Source organism: Symphodus melops, assembly GCF_947650265.1.
Source record: "Symphodus melops genome assembly, chromosome: 16".
NCBI lineage: Eukaryota > Metazoa > Chordata > Actinopteri > Labriformes > Labridae > Symphodus > Symphodus melops.
The window spans coordinates 19,989,225-20,007,410 of NC_136706.1; the positions used below are offsets into that span (position 1 = coordinate 19,989,225).

The 18,186-nt window shown below is 39.1% G+C and overlaps 1 protein-coding gene across 1 annotated transcript; it reads right to left on the reverse strand.

Annotated features, from left to right (window-relative positions):
* Positions 1 to 2,863: 2,863 nt before the first annotated feature.
* On the reverse strand, positions 2,864 to 18,064 carry pip5k1ba (phosphatidylinositol-4-phosphate 5-kinase, type I, beta a). Its single transcript, XM_079364269.1, has 15 exons — positions 17,953 to 18,064; positions 14,498 to 14,734; positions 13,940 to 14,070; positions 12,534 to 12,651; positions 12,284 to 12,436; positions 10,959 to 11,255; positions 7,712 to 7,896; positions 7,539 to 7,619; positions 7,222 to 7,270; positions 7,011 to 7,095; positions 6,777 to 6,917; positions 6,583 to 6,673; positions 5,700 to 5,796; positions 4,839 to 4,909; positions 2,864 to 2,987 (listed from the first exon to the last, which is right to left on the reverse strand). The coding sequence occupies exons 2-14, from the start codon at positions 14,570 to 14,572 to the stop codon at positions 4,871 to 4,873; spliced, it is 1,542 nt and encodes a 513-aa protein (XP_079220395.1). The 5' UTR covers positions 14,573 to 14,734; positions 17,953 to 18,064; the 3' UTR covers positions 2,864 to 2,987; positions 4,839 to 4,870.
* Between the last annotated feature and the right edge of the window lie 122 nt (positions 18,065 to 18,186).

Below are 18,186 nucleotides of genomic sequence, written 5' to 3' on the forward strand. Positions count from 1 at the left end.
TGGTAGCCCAGCCCCACATTACAGTGTATTTACAATGGGGGTGGCAGGCTACAATACATGCATGGAGAAACAGTGAGGCCTCGACTGAACAGAGCAGGTCACAATTGACATTTTGTTAATAAGGCTGAGGGGAAAGGGCGAAACTAAACACTTCCACACTTTTAGAAGAAAAACAATTCTCATGTGAAACTGATAAAAAAAAAATACTTAACTGCTAGATTGTTAGTACAATGCCCTTATATGGAAGTGAGTGAAACGAAGCTCGGAGAAAACCTGTCGACACTCCGGGGCAACAATACACGACCTACTTACCAGGTGAAGCTGCGCTTGTTTCCTGTCTGATGTGTTTACAGGTTCATCCAAAGGTACTTGGAGATTTGAAGGATATGAAAGACGATGGCGGTTCCCACGGGACGAAGTTTTGACGAGTATTTTGATTGTTCTTCACGTCCTGATAGTGTGATTTCCTGGTTCTCGCAGGTATGTGGGCGTGGTTTAGGGGCTGCAGGTGTGTGTGTTGCGTTCAGGGTTGCAGCTCTGCTGTAGTTTCGCATGTAAGTCCCTTTGGGTGCGGTAGGTGGTGACATCAGCTTGAGTCACTCATGTTCTGACCTAAATGTGACATGATGACTCAGTTTATGACCGACTAGCCCATTGAAGACAACGGATGTAAAAAAAAAAAAAAAAAAAAAGACTGTGAAGGTTTAGTTACAGTTTAAGTTTGATTTTTGATACACGTTACACGGAGGTAAAATGTTGAACCTGTTTGCTCCATAAACAAATGCTCGTTAATTTTAATCAATAGGCTTAGGCCTAAAAAAACGTATAGGCTTATATTTATTAAACAATAAGCAGCAAGTAAAACTAAACCTGCATATCATATTGTCTGGACAAAGAATATATATTGGCATTAAGCATTACTCACATGTAATGTGCCTGTAGCCTATTTCACATGCAATTCGTTTTTTAGATGTGATTTCTGACTATTAACAAAACTATCCCGTGTTGAGCAACACGACTTTATGTGCATAATTGGAATGATACAAATGCATGACAAAACCCCCCTTGAAAAAAATAAGTCTCACATTGTTATACGCAAAATTTGACTTCAAAGGCAAAATAAATCCCCAAATGTAACTGCAGGGAAGATAAACCAAGTTGTGCCACCACTGCCTTTTTTCTCCTGCAGTAGGGGATACAAGTAGGCATACAAAGCAGAAAAAGCAACTGAAGGCTGTAAGGCTCCGCATGACTGGTTTGACCTGTTCAGGTTATCTAACTCTGGCATGTGTAATGTTTTCAACAGAATACCGAAGTTAAAGCTGCAAACAAGTCTCCAAGTCCAGCTGCAAAATACATAAGAAAGATGAGTTTTATATTTCCTCACAGGAAACATGGATAGAAGCTGATTTATAGTAGATGTAATGGATGCATAAAATCTGCACATTTACCTTCACATAAACCATGACATTTAATGATGTTTTCCTTTTATCCGGATCAGGTTTTATAGGTTTTAGGCCGGAAGACAGAGCTCACGTGCAATAATTACTGTAAAAATCACCACACACCGTATCATCTTGTAGCGTCTTTAAAGAGTATCATAACAGCGCCCCCTTGTGTTTAAAGACATTATGAATATTTGACTGACAATTATCAATTTAATCAAAATTCAATTTACAAAACAAGACGTGAACTCTACTCGATTTAAAGAATAGTACTTCCTGTTATAAATTATTTTCAGCATGTTTGTAATCTACTTTTTTGCTGCCTTACTGTATGTGCTGGACGATTGGAAGTGCACTCATACTTTGTAATATTATTATATCGACAACATATTTATAATGGCTCCATTAAGGACTCCTGATGCACTGCCATAACGTTTTCACTAAATGATAGTCTGCTTTTTATTTATTAAGATAATCTCGTTTTCATTATGTGGCTATGTTTCTCTGTGTTTTGTAACTACATATTTTGTTGTCCTGGATATATTTTAAATATGAAAAAGAAATGTTACACTTGCACACAATCATAACTCTCAAAAAATTATTAATGTTCAATATTCAATTTATTGCACAAAAGTCCAAAGTATTTCAAGAAAACAGTTGTAAGCCTTTACTGTACATCTCATCAAATAATTGATTTGTAGAAATTCTTAAGACAAATAGAAGACAGGTAACATTGCATACAGTATGCTCATAATTTAAGGAATGAAAACAGTTTGAGACACTTTAAGTACATCCTTCAGAGGAATAGCGAAGACAGGAATTGTTGAGGACTGTAAAAAAAACAGTTTGAAAATATTTGATTCAAGACGATGAACAAGTATCTTGTTTTACAGAGAAACCGAAGACAAGTTGTAGTAGTCACGCTAAAATCAGATTCTGTATAAAGAACAAATGAAACATGATGAAGCTTAAATTCATCGTATTTTATGCAAACTGAGATGATAAATCACTTTTTACTAAACGTACAGCACACTTTATCAAGCGTGCACATTTGAATGCCTCAAGAGACGAGTCAACATTTTTCATTCAGATTTCTAAAGCCACAGTAATGTCAACAAAGCTCTCTCTATATATATTAATCTGAATTTAAAAAAATAACAGCAGATAATGATCTCCCCTGTAGCTGATTAAGTTACAAACAACACGTTTTCAGAGATCCAGCCTCTGAGGAGTTTTTGAACATTTTCACAGGAAATCAGAACCCAAGGGTACTTACACTTCAACGATTAGTCGCAAAGTGTTTCACAAGAAATGTAACAGTATCATAGTGTTTTAGTGGTTCAGTACCTCAGCTATGTAACCACAGACTGCATCCACATCTGCTTGTACAAGTCTACAAACAATCCTGTGATTTGGAACATTTAGTTTCAAGAAGGAGAGGCGCAGAGTGATGGTGAAGGAAGTCCGGATGTCTCGAAGCTGTCAGACTGGGATGTCAAAAGTCCAGGAGGCCAGAGAGAAACAATCACTCTCTTATCTTCACTGTAAAACACAACACATACATTTTTCTTTATCATTAGGGTAAAAAACAGCTGGATTTGAGCTCATTGAAGATTTAATATTGTGAACAAATAACAGACGGATAACTTATGTCTTCATGCCTGTGTCCAACATGCAAATTATTTGATTATCTAAAATTCATGGTTCAATATAAACGTTCTCTAGATCACTCAGTTGTTTTCACAATTTTTTTTTAAATTTTATTTTATTTTTTACATTTTTTAATGATGTGACACAGGTTATAGTTATAGTAGACCTTGCTGTAGTCTTATCTTTATGATTTTTAAAGCCACAGTACTTTTATTGCCTGATTTAGAAGCCCATCCAAGTGAAGAGGACTGTGTGCACATCAAATCCAAGCCAGGTAAAAATAAGAAGAGTTTTATAAGTTAGATAGTGGGCAGGAGTTTAATTTGGATAGACTCATCTCACTACAACTACTCCACCCACTCCTCTTCTATAAAATACATGTGCAAAGTATTTTGCTTTTCACTCTTTGTGTATGAAAAGTTCTATTTTCCAGGCCTGTTTACTTGAGCAAGTATTGAGGACTTGGTACACAGATAAGATAACATACTCCTTTATTCATCCCACATCAGGGAAATTTCCATTGTCACAGCAGCAAAGAGCAAGGATTGCCACCAAAAGAAACACACAGTGCACATAGAGATGGTTTAGACCACAGTTTTTTGTTCGCAAGAATCCCCAAGATTGTTTATATTTTTCTTTTACAACGGCCTTCAAGCCAAGTATTGCATTTTTTTTTGCAAATATGAACATGCACAGAAACTTTAAAGGATGCTTTTTCTTCACATGATGTTTGCCATATTGGTCATACTGAAAGTATAGCAGCTTTGAAGCTGTTTTAATCCCAGTCAATATTAGTACCTATGTCAGTCGCCGGTTTGTGTGACACACGTTTGTGTGTGCTGACTAGTTTCCCAAATCTCCTGCAGAGTTTTATACTTTCTTGAGACAGCAGAAGGTTTCCATACGTGTCATTATTACATCATGGGAAACTTCATTTTTATCACTGACCTATTTACAAAAAGGTCAGTGATGAGAGCCATAAAAATGATCACACGGCAAGACTTATGCACAGACAGCCCCGAATTGACTGAATTTATAGGAAAAAGCTTTTAAATAAACCTTCAGATAAAATAACGTACAGTAATGGAATAAAGACAGTATATCTTTGTTAGTCCAGACTGAACTAAATTCTATCATGGGGGCTAAAGGTGAAAAAAACAACAACAGTGGATCATCTCTGAGCAGCCAAATCCAAGCTCTATATTTCCCTTTTCCCTGCATTATTTTTTTTAACTCCTGAATCCTACTGTTTTCTCTCCGAGCTTTAAGATTAGATTAACTGAGACGTCTGCAGAACTGCTTAATGGGGGCTGAAGAAAAGCTTCACATAAGCCTGAATGAGGATTTATTGGTTACGTAAGAAAATACTGTAGAAAAGGGGGATTCATGGAAGTTTCTCAAGCGGACACTGACAGGAAGAGTGAAAAAAGGGGAGGGGGGGGGGGGCACAGAGGCGCAGGAGTCTGCTGAGTCACCCACTTCAAACGTCACAGGATGCAAGAGGGGCCTCCCATCACCACAGAAGAAAAGTTTCAGGAACAGTATGAGAAACAAAAACATGCTGGGATTGCAGCTAATGACATGCAGGAAGATGCAAGCAGTGAGGTGTCCTAGTTACGCTCAGGATCACTTGAATCGACATGTTTCAAGATGGAGACATCACAACGTCCCCAGTGCTCTTTACTGTGTCTAAGACAAGACAAGAGCCCATAGAAAAATGGAAGAATGTCATTTACTGCTTACAGTTTATGGGTTCTGGGAAGAAAAACGACCAATCAACTCCAGCTGGGTCTCCTGGGAGAGACTGTGTGAGGCTGAAAATGCAGAAACACCCAGTGACCCCTGGATTCATCGTGAAGGATGTTTCCAAAATACACCAGTGCAACAAAGTCAAGTCCATTTCTCCTTTTTTCCCCTCAGGAAATATCATGTCACACACCTGACAAAGGTAACATTGCAATTGGTTCTAATAAGTTGGTGATGCAAAGAGTGTGAGTATGTGTGCAGGTTATTTTCTATTGAATGTCCTAGTTGTATGTCCTACTTCATGAGGTAGATGGATGTGACAACTCCTCTTTTAAAACCCAGAAAACGTCATAAAATGGGCTTAAAAGAAACAAAGAAACAAGTATGTGTACATGTAAGGACTTAGATCATTTGTTGATCTCATGAGACTTGTGAGTATATACAGTATATACAGTATATATATATATATATATATATATACTAGTAGGATGTTGTAGTGGTTTGTGCCATGTAACAGCTTTTGGGTCTGTTCCTTTAAACTGAAGGGGAAGTTTAGTAGTAAGTATAGTGAGTACATGCTCGCATCTCCACTATTGCGTATCTCTTGAAACAAAAGTCAAAACGTGTCTCAAAACACTTGACGTTTAAGATGCCTCTGGTTATCCAAACGAGTGTCAGTCACTTTCCATTGGTGTTGTCATGTTATTCAAAGATAAGGACGGTTCTATCAGAGAGGGTCAGAAGGTTACCGAGGAGGAAGTACACAGTGCTGGTGTGTGTCAGTTAACTGTACTATAAAATCAGTTTTATCCTGTAATTATAAAACATGCCAGCTCTATAAAATAAATGTTGTCATACCAAGTAGTCGTCCAGCTCAGAGTCCGATTGGCTCATGCTGAAAGACGGCAAAGGGTCCTCCAGAGCGATCGTTGCACTGGAGGCTCGTCTGTCTTCACTGGGATATTAAAGAGGAAACGAGATGGAAGGATGATTATCATCATACATGACCTCCTTTTAGCACTTTAGCTCCTCTGACGTGTGTGGCAGCAGTATTTGTGATTTCTTGAGTATTTAACGAGTTATCTATTCAGTTGTTATTTGGGGTTTTCTGGTGAGTCTCGACTGTTGTGGTACTTGAGATAAATTTAAAAACATCAACATACATTTTTCAAGAAATTCAACCAAAAAACAATTAATAATGCACAACTAAACAACTTAGATTTTAATAAATAGGACAGCTGAAGAGAAACAGGAAATGCTGGAAGGAGGAAGTTGGGGAGGCCATGCAGCGAGAGCCAAGGTCAGATTGGAACCTGCACATTACCGCTCGGCTATCTTCATTTCTTTACAATTAGAATTATTACCCCAAATAAAACCTGTTGATACTTTAATGATTAAACGCATTGCTTTACTTGTTCACAATATCATTGATTCCCATAGTGGGGGAGTCCTCTCATTTCCCAGCCGTACCGGGATAATCAAGAAAAGATAACAATGTTTTATGTTTTCCCACTAATGTCAAAATAATTTAATTTAAAAATAGTCACAGGGTGAGATTTATGCTGTAATGAGTAAATTATACAATTTCAGTAATATTGCACCATGACATAACTATCATGACAATTATCCTGCTGCTTGACATGGTCAGCTCTGTGCTCTGTGTTTGAACGTGCAGTGATCAAACACTGTTAACGTTTGAAAGATACAGAGCTCATGTCAAAGACCTGCACACAGTAAATACCTGCTGTCAGGGTCCTTCTCATCCGCTCTGCTGGACTCAAAAGAAACTGCAGGTTTGGGTAGGAGATCTGGTTGTTTGGAGGAAGTGTAAACTGTTGAATAAGAAGATCCAGAATCAGAAAATGTGAAATAACCTTTCACAAAATGACACAAACTGTCCACACTGCATTGTTTAAAGAGGCCTTTTAGACGTACATTGTCCATCCAGGTTGTCCATACTTTGTGCCTTCTTCTCCTCCTTCTTCTCCTCCCGCCGTGCGGTCAATAACTCCTGAGACGCTGACCGCACTGCGTAGAAGGAAGTCCTCTTTCTCTTTGAAGACATCCCTCTTAAAGCTGAGACACACAAAGAAATCAAGCATATACTGTAAGTCAAATAAACACAAAGCCGAATCCAGCTGTGTTGGTTATGTTTCCGCAACAACTTACGAAGATTCTTTTTAAATACAGTCGAGCCCATGAAATTCAGGAATCTGTCGGCGTAAAAACAAGGCCTGTGAACCGACACGGTGTCCTGAAAGGCAAAGAAAGCAGTCAGATATGTACACACTAAAACACAGACGCTGAACACCTGTGCAGATACGTTCATGTTCTACGTAATGCAACAAACAGGTTAATGGCAGAATGTGAAGTTACATACCCCATCATGAACTAGAGCTTTCCAGGAGTGTTCAACCTTCTTAATGAATCTGAAAATAACAGTAAAAAAAACACAACACGTTACTGATCACATGCCTAATAAAACATATACTGTATGTCTTACAATTTATAACTACATCAAATCATGCATATTTTTTTTTTTTTTTGTGTTGTTCTTTTGTGTTACTGGTGTTTGGATAGGCATAGTCATAGTTTGAGAACCTCTAGTCTTGGCGACTTGTCTGCAGAATGTAAATGTGACCGTTTGCCATGGAGAGAAGCTGTGAAAGCGTGTGTTATGTGACAGCGTGAGCTCACCTGTAGGACTGAAGGATGTCGATGATTCCCAAAAAGATGAGAAGGTGCTCGTCTTTGTGTTTGGCAGGAATCCCTCCCAGTCTGAAAAAGGCACGTCATTATTGTACACAGTTTTTCATGACACAAACAAATGTCTTTGTTGTTTCCACATTGTACTCAAAAACTCTTCTCACGTGTCGTCGTCTGCCACTGGATCGGGGTCCTTCAAGTTCCCCTGGATGGACTCGAGAGCGGTGGAGTAAAGGACTTTCTGTCCCTTCCTGCTGTCACACCTGCTTCCTCTGCTGAGAGGCTTCCTGTTCAGAATGTGAATCCCCAACAGGAGACTGTAGTCCATGATCTTAAAGCTCTCCAGGACCTGATCAGAGAGAGACACTGAATGTAAGTTTCTCCCATATAAAGGGAAGACTCCTCGCTTGGTGAACAAAGGTCTGACATCTGAATAAGATGTCAGACGATGATTTTCCAGCTCGAACAATGAAAAACAAGACTTTCAACTACATACTTCACTATTTAATTGATATCTAAATAACTTAAATACTATGATTTATTAAGTTACATAAGGATAACTTGAGTTTCACTCATAGCTGATGTATAAACTGCAGTGTGATTGCACCATCTGCTGCTGTCTGTCTGTACTGCATAGTCAGTGTCGTGAAATGAAACCTGAGTAGCTCTGGAGCTAAACAAATAAATATGGAGCCTCTGAACAGTCCTGAAAAGAATAATTAAGATAATATCTGGTGTGAACATTTACTATACTTATAATACTTTTTGGGAATTCCCTGGCTCCGATCTTGTGCCCACAATGTTAAAATGTGCATACATGATATGTATCTTGTTCCCACAAGTTATCATCTAATTTAGTTATTAACTTGTTGGTATAATGTTTTTTACATGTTTGGATCGCAGGGACTACGTAAGTAATGACTGCTTTGATCTTAAAGTATTTATTTATGCAAAAAGCGTCATATTGCATCACATGAAGAAAACTTTCAAGCAAAGAAAAACATATTTTTCTCGTCTCAGGGCAAAATGAGGACTACACTACTACCATGTTTCTAATGATACAAAGCTTCATGCAAATGGGTGAAGTATCCCTTTAACATGCAAATTTGTAGCTAGCTAAGGTTGTTTAAATTCTTTTTATTGGAGGACTAAAAATAATAATGAATTAAAAGATAATAATATATTGCACCTAAAATGAAGAGGAGCAGAACAGTTGTCAAACGTTACATTATCTAAGTAATGCAGTTATACTGTCAATAAGAGAGACAAGACAGTCTGGCTGGAGCCTAATCCATTTATTTATCAAGCTAACTTTATGGCTGAGCACCTGATATGATACTGCTACTAAATGCTAATTCCTAGCTGAAGATGATTCAACACTGTTCGTGTTTCTACACTTTTTATTGTCAGTTTTATTATAAGTATCATAAGTGAAACATGATTGATACGTTCTATTTCAGCAACCACTCATTCTTGAACACGTTTTAGTTCTGTCACCAAAACAGGCAAAGACTGGATCTGAGAACCAAAGTACAGTAAGTTGAAATCCCTCTGACCCAACACTGATGTCATGGGCTCCTGTAAACAAAGAGGCCCTTACTTTCTGCGACGTTACCTAACACATAAACAAAGGTATTAAATCGAGGCATGACAGGAGCACATTGCAACCCAGATCGGTCAGTTTGCGCTCCAGAGTCCAGCTCCAGAGCTCGATAATATGAGTCAGGTGCTTCACTTTTAATCCTCCATCAAGTGGCCACTGTTGTTTCAGTCGAATGTACTAACAGGAAGGCGCTAATGAGGACATCATAGCCGCTCGTGGTTCAGTACAGAGTGTGCACATTATAGAAATATGCTGTAATGGTTGCATAATGATATGGGATTCAGGAGCAGTGTGGCTAAATTAGCCGAAGTACAGAATTTGTCGAGAGGCGATTTAAACATCCGACTGAAAAATAATCAAAAGTGTTTATGATCAGAAAACTCTCAATTCAGCTTTTTGAATTCTTTATGTTATTTTTTGTGAATTTAATGTATTTGGGCTTTAGAATGAACCTTTGGGACCTTACAACCTTTAATTGCAATTTTTGTCCGACCTAAGATCCCCTGACCATAACCCTTAAAGATCATGGGTGTGAAAAATACTATTACAGTCTTGATTGTCCATGCTCCCAGACTGGGTTGGATACACTGCTGAAGCGAGCTAGCCACACCTAAAGTTGCACTTGATCTACTCTGGATGCCTGAGCAGCATGATAAGCGGCACCTCCTTCTTTTCATTTGCACGCATGTTAACAGTTTATAGCAGCAATAAATCCACTTTACAACAACAGACTATGAAACTAATACGTTGATAGTTCAACTGACATAAAACCAAACAAGCCCTCCACTTTATCAGTCAAACGTGTCACAGACATCCAGAATCAGCCGTCATCCATTATATCTTGACCATCTGCCTCACATTGTGTTATCTGTCTTGCGTGGCCTTGACCTGATGATACATGGACTCCATAGACCTCTGAATGTGTGACGTGGTATCTGACACCAAGACGTCAGCAGCAGACTAAAGTGAAGCATCGACAACTGATAGGCAATTCTAATACCAATGTTTATCTCATGACTTCTTTTGATGTAAGAGTCTCACCATGCCAACATACTCTCTGGTCTTTGACTTTGAACAGAGTTTGTCCAACAGGTGACTTCTCTGAATCAGAAGTTAGGCGTACTACATGCCAGTGTTAAATAGATACAACACAACAGGAAAACATTGGCTGAAGACATCGGTTCATACAACATCATTTACGCATGTGCCGATGTCTGTCCAGCATGTCCTACAGATGCTTTGTTTGATTGAATTCTGGGATATTCAGAGGTAAACTCAACTCAAGCCACGCCACCGCTCACTGAGTTTTCAGCAGTGTCCAGGGGTCAACACGGGCACCGCTCATGTGGATCAGACCACATGAACCAGTTCTTCCTTATCTGAATATTACTGGGTTTACTTCCTCAGTCCTTGTATGGAAGGCCCTGCCCATGCCCCGGGTGTTGCCGCTCGGCAGTGAGCTTCACACAAGAGCTGCAGCTTTACAGATGCTCTGACTTTTTTCTTCTGCCAATCAATCATAATCATAACAATCAAGCTTTTGTAAAAGTTACTCAGATCCTGAACCCAGCTCATTTTTCCTGCCTCCAACACATCAACCTAGAGGACAAATGTTCGCTCCCAAACATTTCATACCGACTGACAAGTGACATCATATCGAGGTGTTATACTCCTGACCTGTCAGTTGCCACAGTGTTATGACTGTAAAAAAAAAGATGAAATGCTTGATAGACCTGCAGGTGACAGGCTTTCGAGCACTGAGAGTCTGTGTGTGTGTGCGTGACAGGCATTGTTTGTGTGAAACCTACCCGGCAGTCTCTCTGCAGGGTCTTCATCAGAGCATTGTAAGTTTCATGGTCAAAGTTCAAGCCTTCGTGCATCTCCTGGAAGTCCAGGTCCTTGAAAGTGGGAAAGGGCTTTGACCGCTCTTTGCGTGAGGCGCGGCGTTTGTACGATGAACCCTTCAGGTCATACTTGTAGTGCATCTTCATGGCGCGGGGAAGCACGTTGTTCATCACCACCACGCGGACCGTGATGCCGCCACACTGGATGCAGTAAAGACCGTAGAACTTAGGCAACAACGTCCTCGGGTTCTGATTCAGATTCTACAATTGCAAAAAACAAAAATATATATCAGTCATTTATCAGTCACTCACATCAGACACATTTGGTTGGTACTACTTTTCTGAGGACATCAAAACACAAAATAAAAAGATCACTTATGGGCCTCCATAGGTAAATCTGGTCAAAACTGCGATACACTTTTTTAAAGGATTAACATGATTCTACAATATAGGCAATTCAAATAAAGACCTCAAAAGGGGAAGGTCAGAGGTATGAATTATACAGCCTAAGCACACTCAGGAAACAATTTGTTCAATTTAAAGCTCCTGTAATGAATCTTTGAGTTGTGGATTGGATGATTTATCTCTGTGCTGATCTTGTCCTGGACATAAATATGTCATGTTGTATTTGCTAAAAGTTCTTCCTTTTTGCCCTAAATGTCTAACAAACACCATTAATCTTTCTTAAAATCTGTTTCATCCTTGTCTGACACATGTCTCCTATAGCAGTAGTTTCAGCTAGTAGTAATAATTATAATATTAAATTATAATTTCATTTGGGGGGGAGGGGACCTGAGTGTTACATGCAGCTACTGCTATAGCTGATATGAGGACGTATGAGAGGTTTCCGCAGACTTTGAATTTTTGCAGATACATGTGCCTAATCATGCACCAGACACCTGAAAAACAACTAAAGAGCATATAAAACCAGAAAACAAATAATATGGGACCTCCAACATACATTTTATAGCATCAAATATTCTATTAACTAATCATTTGTGATATCTAGTTAAGCTTAAGGGACTAACTTGTAAAAAATATTGGTCAGACATGCAGGTTAGGCAACACCAAACACAAATGCATGGAAATCTGGGCAACATAACATTTATTCCTGCTGCTAGTTTCATAGTTTTCAATATCTAAGGCAAGAAGTGAAAGTGCACAAAGTAGAAAAGTAATGGGCCAAATCTTCAAGGAAGAGAAATATTTCAAGATAGGACTAGCACGTTTTTGTCGTTTTCTTTTGGATGTAAACATTAAGAGAGTTTGTGTTTGAAGACTGCACTCACCATGTAGTAACCAGGAAGCAGCTTCTGCAGGAACTCCGCCTCTTTGTGCTGCACCGTCTTAATGATGAACTCGTCATCACTTGTGAGGTAGAACCAGGAACTACTGGCTCCGGGGTTGGTCAGCTCGATCAGAGGCTCATTACAGATGGAGTACTGAAATACAAAATGATGCAACAGTCTTAGCAGGAACAAGTGTAGCAATCAATTCTACTGACACTTTCGTCACTTTGTGTTGTGTGCAAATCTGTACCAGATAGTCATCTGGTTTGATTCCAAACAGCTCTCTGAAGTAACGAAAAGCCAGCGGTGCATATGTTTTCAGGCGAAAATCTGGGAAGTGATGAGCTGGAGTCAGGTTGCTGCCCTCACTGGAAAACAAACAACAACAGAAGACATTTTAAATGGCAAAGATGATGAAGAGGAACAGGGTAAACATTACAGACAGAGTCAGTTGTTATTTCCTAAAAAAGACACATGCAAAATTAATGCCACTAAATTATCACTTATGGGCCTCCATAGATCTGCAGAGGCCCTATCCTCTTTCTGGACTTGGATATTTTGTTTTGGTTGACACAAGATGTTTCGGGCGGGGAACAGGTGTGGATCCCCCAGCCAATGGAAGCACGCAGGTGAGTTTAGGAGTGGATGCAAATTCAGCGAACGTGTGGGTAAATATAAACAAATGTACATAAATACAGAGAAAATGTAAACTTGGATAAAGCTCGTTTCAAATCGAGGGCTTTTACCCGTGGATGGAGTTTGTCTGCTTTCTGTTGAACAGGCAGATGCCAAAACCCGGCGGTTAGCTGTGCTAGCGTGTTATGATCTGGGGCCGATGGGCATAGTTTATGTGTTTACAAGTTGCAACAAACATGGCTACTGACTCTACCTTCAAAGAACATCATGGCTAGATTCTATTGAGCTGCTTCAGTTCAGCGTTAGTTCCGTGCTGCCTTGCTGTCATTACCAGGAAACTTTAATAACACTCAGCCAGCATTCATGTTTTAGTGACGTCTGTACTTTTCCTGTTGTGACTATGGAATTGTCTGCTGACCTAATCACCTATTGCTGCAATGTGTGGTTTTTGCCAAACCTTAAGTAATGTAGCTGTAGACTTCCACTGACTTCTCATTTTTCTTCTCATGTGCTGTCACCTCCTTTCTTTAGAATAACATTTCCAAGAAAGGAGCCTGTGAATCACCTCGAATTTGTAACTTATTTATAATTTATAATAATAATTTATAACATAAACAGTAGTTATACGGCAGATACAGTAGTGTACTCTTTAAGATGCATACAACGTTTTGGAAATTGTTTTAATTATAGAGCCATTTCTTCACACGTTTCCAATTACGCTGGCTCACTTGCGAAGGCTTTGGTGTTTGCCAAGTGCGTGGATAACTGATAACTAAGCTTGTAATGGGCAGAAAGTGTTTCATTTAAAAGCTAAACAGATGTTCTCCCTCAATTTTATAAGGGAAGTGCAAGGACATGTAACATGATCACTGAATAAAAAACAATCTATCTGCATGGCTCCTTACAGAGATTAAAAATAATGTTTTGTAATTTGGGGGAAAAGTATTTAAGTTTCATTTACAAATATTATTTAATTATGTTCAATGTCCACCAATAATATATGCAGATTTGAGAGCATACCTGGGCAGATAAACACTCTCCACCACAGAGAAGTCCTGCATGAGAACATCTCGGTCTGGTTTTGAGCTCAGGTTTCCTACAGCGTAACCGATGCCCAGCTGGATGGCTCCTTTCAAGGCAGCTGGCGTCGGCTGAATAAAAACATCCCACAGAGAAAGAAAAAAGAATATTATTTAACATAGCATTTATATAGTTCTTCATTTTATGAATGCCACACCATTGTTTACATTCAGACTGAACAATAACAACTGCTTTGGGATGGATTGCCAGAAAATTGTGGTAAGACGTTCGGTTCTCCTATGGATGAATGCATCTTACTTTGTTACAAAACTTTAACAACTTGAAGTCTCCTAGAAAGACTGTCTTTAGTTTTAAGGACTAAATGAGTCAAGTCTAACAAACTACTGTAGTCCCACTCTATTGTGTTAGAGCTAGTGTAAATGATTTACTTTCCGAGTCGCTTCTGATTTTGTTTCAATGCTTGGTGTCATTGAGGTCCAAACAAAAGGATGTAAGAAATGTTTCCTTCCATGATCATTAATAATGGCATTTGCTTACCTTTTTATGATCCTTTGACACTTTAGAGGTTTTGGTTCCTCTTCCCAAACTGTCATTGGTGGAAGAGACTGACATTTTCTGTACAGAGAGAGAACCTGAGCAGAGGGAAGCACGGACGTTCTTCCTCCAACAGTGAAGTCAGCAAAGTTCCTTATTTCCTCTCAGTGATGAACGTCCAGACGAAGTGAATTACCTTAATGAGCTCTATTGAAACTGTATTTTCCAAAAAACCCGCTCCTGTGAAGAGAAGAAGAGTTACACAACATGTGGCGTTTGCATAAATGAGGATGCAAAGCACACGTCAGCTGGAGAAAAACTGCACCGCCATAACTGCTAACCTTAAAGTAACATTTATGGACTTCAGAAATCTCTTCCAAACTTTGTCTATTCTTATTTTTTTCTAACTACAAACTTTCATTCAACGAGCAGAGCTTTAAAGTCAGCAGACCTTTCAGTCCAAGGCTCCTCTGAGTTATGAGGGACCTCAGTGTTTTGTGAGAGTGTTGAGCTCCAGAATGCCTCACAATGAACCTTGATCCTCATTAAGAAGGATTGGAAAGTAATTACATACCAAAGTCCCCTGTTTTATAACAGAACATGAATGGACTCGTGTTTGTTTACGTGAACCTCAACCTCAAGACATCTGAACGACATAACTGAGCGACTTCTACAATTGCTTCTGCAGTAATATTACTGTAAAATAATGAGGCTTTCTCTCTGTTTGTAAGTTGCCCTTAATGAGGACTATTAAGCAGTGTGGACCCACAACTTATTACTATTGAGTGCCAAGTGTTTATTTATGTTGACTTTTCTCATTTTGCAGCAAGCTTCTTTACATCAGTGTTATCAACTCATGGAAATTATTTTAATTGACTTACAGAATGTTTTTACATTTTAACACATTGAGGGCTACACAACTCCGGAAAGGGTCTAATTATCACAATTGCTATTTTGGTATTGAAGTTGAAGTTTTAACCATAAATTCATCCACATAAACCAAACATTATGCAAAGATGCAAATTGATTCATAAAAATGTCAAATTAAATATAATTCATTTGGTTAAACAAGGTGGTTTGGTTACTTTTAATGCAGTATAATATCATTAACACATACTGTACACCAGTTATTTAAACCTCCAATGATGGTTATTTAACATTAGCAACCTGCAATAATAAAAAAGATGAATAGTCCAAACATGTTGATCATTGTTTGACAAGTTGCAACTGAACTTGAAATTTTGCAAATTTGCAAAATCCTGCACAGATCCTGCACAGAAGAGCCCCCCTGTTTATTTTAAGAACTGCTTCAGGATGTGGTTTCTGTGGCCTCAAAGAAGAAAATGAAACAATTTTCTCAAGTGTCATGGTGAAAAGGTTTGTTTCTTAAGGATATACTTAACAGTTCTCTATGTGTTGGCATGCATGAGTTACAGCTTGTGGAGAACAAAAAAGCCTATTTAAGAAGATTGGTTTGGTGGTTACCGTCGTGATTGGGGTCATTTATTTTTAGATAGTACAGTTGAGTCTTTGGCTGGTTAGTTCAAGTTTATGCTGCTTTACATAAAAAACAAACAGTCGTATTACAGGTCTGTATTAGTGAACACAACTGGATTAGACATTAGTAAGTGCATTAGTGTGCTCTACATAGTGAGACACATTATTAGCAATGTTTTAATTACACTGATTTGTCTGTTAAATGTCAATCAATGTTGTCATGGCTGTTGCTGATTATATCAAATAGAGAAATGTCACTAATACACAAAGGTCAAAGGTCAATACATATTTGTCTTTATGTCAATCACTCTCAGGTTGGCACTGTTGCTTAGCTAGCCTAGCTTAACAGGCTAACAGGACCTGCAGCGTACCAACAGGTAGGCTAGCTGTCATGCCGGATAGGAAAAAGTAGTCACAGCTTCCTTTGAAAAGTGACAGGCAAAGGATATGCTGTGTTTCGCATATGTTGCAAGTCTCCATATTCAAGGTGGGAATGTGGAAATAGAACGATATTGAAACGAGCAAACACAAACAGGCTGGAAGTAATGCTGTTGTGACCATCGGTGAAGCAAACGCTGGTGACTAGCTTAAACAGGCTGCATAGATGGGCACCTTTTCCTACCACCTTGTGTGATCAGTGCAGGTCATAGATCTGTCAGTCGCTGTGGTGGCTTACTAACATTAAAGTGCCCAGATTTGGACACCTGAACGTCTGTGTGCAGGGTGAAAAGCTTTCTCCACTGCCAAAAATAGAAGTTGTTGTCTGTCTAACCGCTTCTTCTAAACTAGCTGTCAGAGCGAACCCAGGTCCAGCTCAGGTTAGCTCGGCAGACCAAGGAGGCCTCGATCCATCTGAACAACTGGCCTGATTTTAAATCCACAATTCCATGAATAAAATAGCTTCTACAACCACCAGCTCAACGATCTGTAAGCCAGGACTAAACAGGCTGATAGTAAGGTATGCTGTTGACGACAATCATGCTTCATATCAACCACTACGTCTATCGCCTTCAGAGACATGATTAGCAAAATACCAACGTATTAAAGATGATGTCAATGTTGTATGAAATGTGAGAGTTGTTTCATGTCGCCCTGCATCAGCAACAATGAGTATCCAAGCAAAAAGGAACGCTATAGTAACTTTCCGAGGTAACCGTACTTTAACAACGCAGCTACTCAGCTAGTTACTCAGAAACTATTTAATAGTAATAACTAGTAACTGATTTTCATTAACTTCCCCATCACTGGGAGAGTCTCAGTGTAATGAAAGATAATCTTGTAACAGTATTTTCATACCTTTCTAACAAATACAACTTATTTTGTTTTCAGCCATTCGTTCATTGACAATGGATTGAAAAGTTAAAGACAACGCAGTTGACAACGCAGTTGACAACCCCTCTCAGTATAAAGCAACATCATTTAGAGGCATCACAAGCTAAAGTAGGCCTATCCACCACAACACGTTACTGTCATCACCACCTCTGGAAACCTTAAAACCTCTCTCCAGGTCTGATACAACAAAGGCCTTTTGTACAGGCTGTAGTCTTATGCAACCTGGTATGTTCAGGTGACTATTTAAAACTGCACGCACTCCCATTACTTTCTGACTGCAGCTGTTTTGAATACATGTAAATGTGAACAAGCCTTCCCAGCGTGTTGCCGACATTTTACTTTCTCCCTGACTGAAGGGAAGTGCAGCTGATTTCCTCTTGTGATACCATCAGTAGATCATCTTCCTCCTGTCATACACACATATAATCTGTACAGGTTATGTAACACTTTCATATTTATTATTATTACTATTGATGTCTTATTACAGGAGTTTCAAAAAAAGTTTTCCTTACAACGGCTCACTGGTGCAGGAACAGATGTTAACGTTTGAGAAGTGGCTCCATCTTTGTGTTCTAAAAGAATTCAAAACAACATGTGTTCAAGGTAAAGAAAGCTCTCCGGGCACTTACCTCATCAGGCATGGTTGTGGGGAAGCGTTGAATGCGGGACTGTTTAACACCAGCGATGACACTTGACTGTTGTTTGAGATCAACTCTTTGACCGGCGGACTGACTGTGGTGAGAGGAAGACTGAAGTGCTGCAACAAATGCCAAGCATCCTCACCACTTCCTCTCTCTCTCTCTCTCTCTCTCTCTCTCTCTCTCTCTCTCTCTCTCTCTCTCTATCTCTCTCACCCTGTTGTT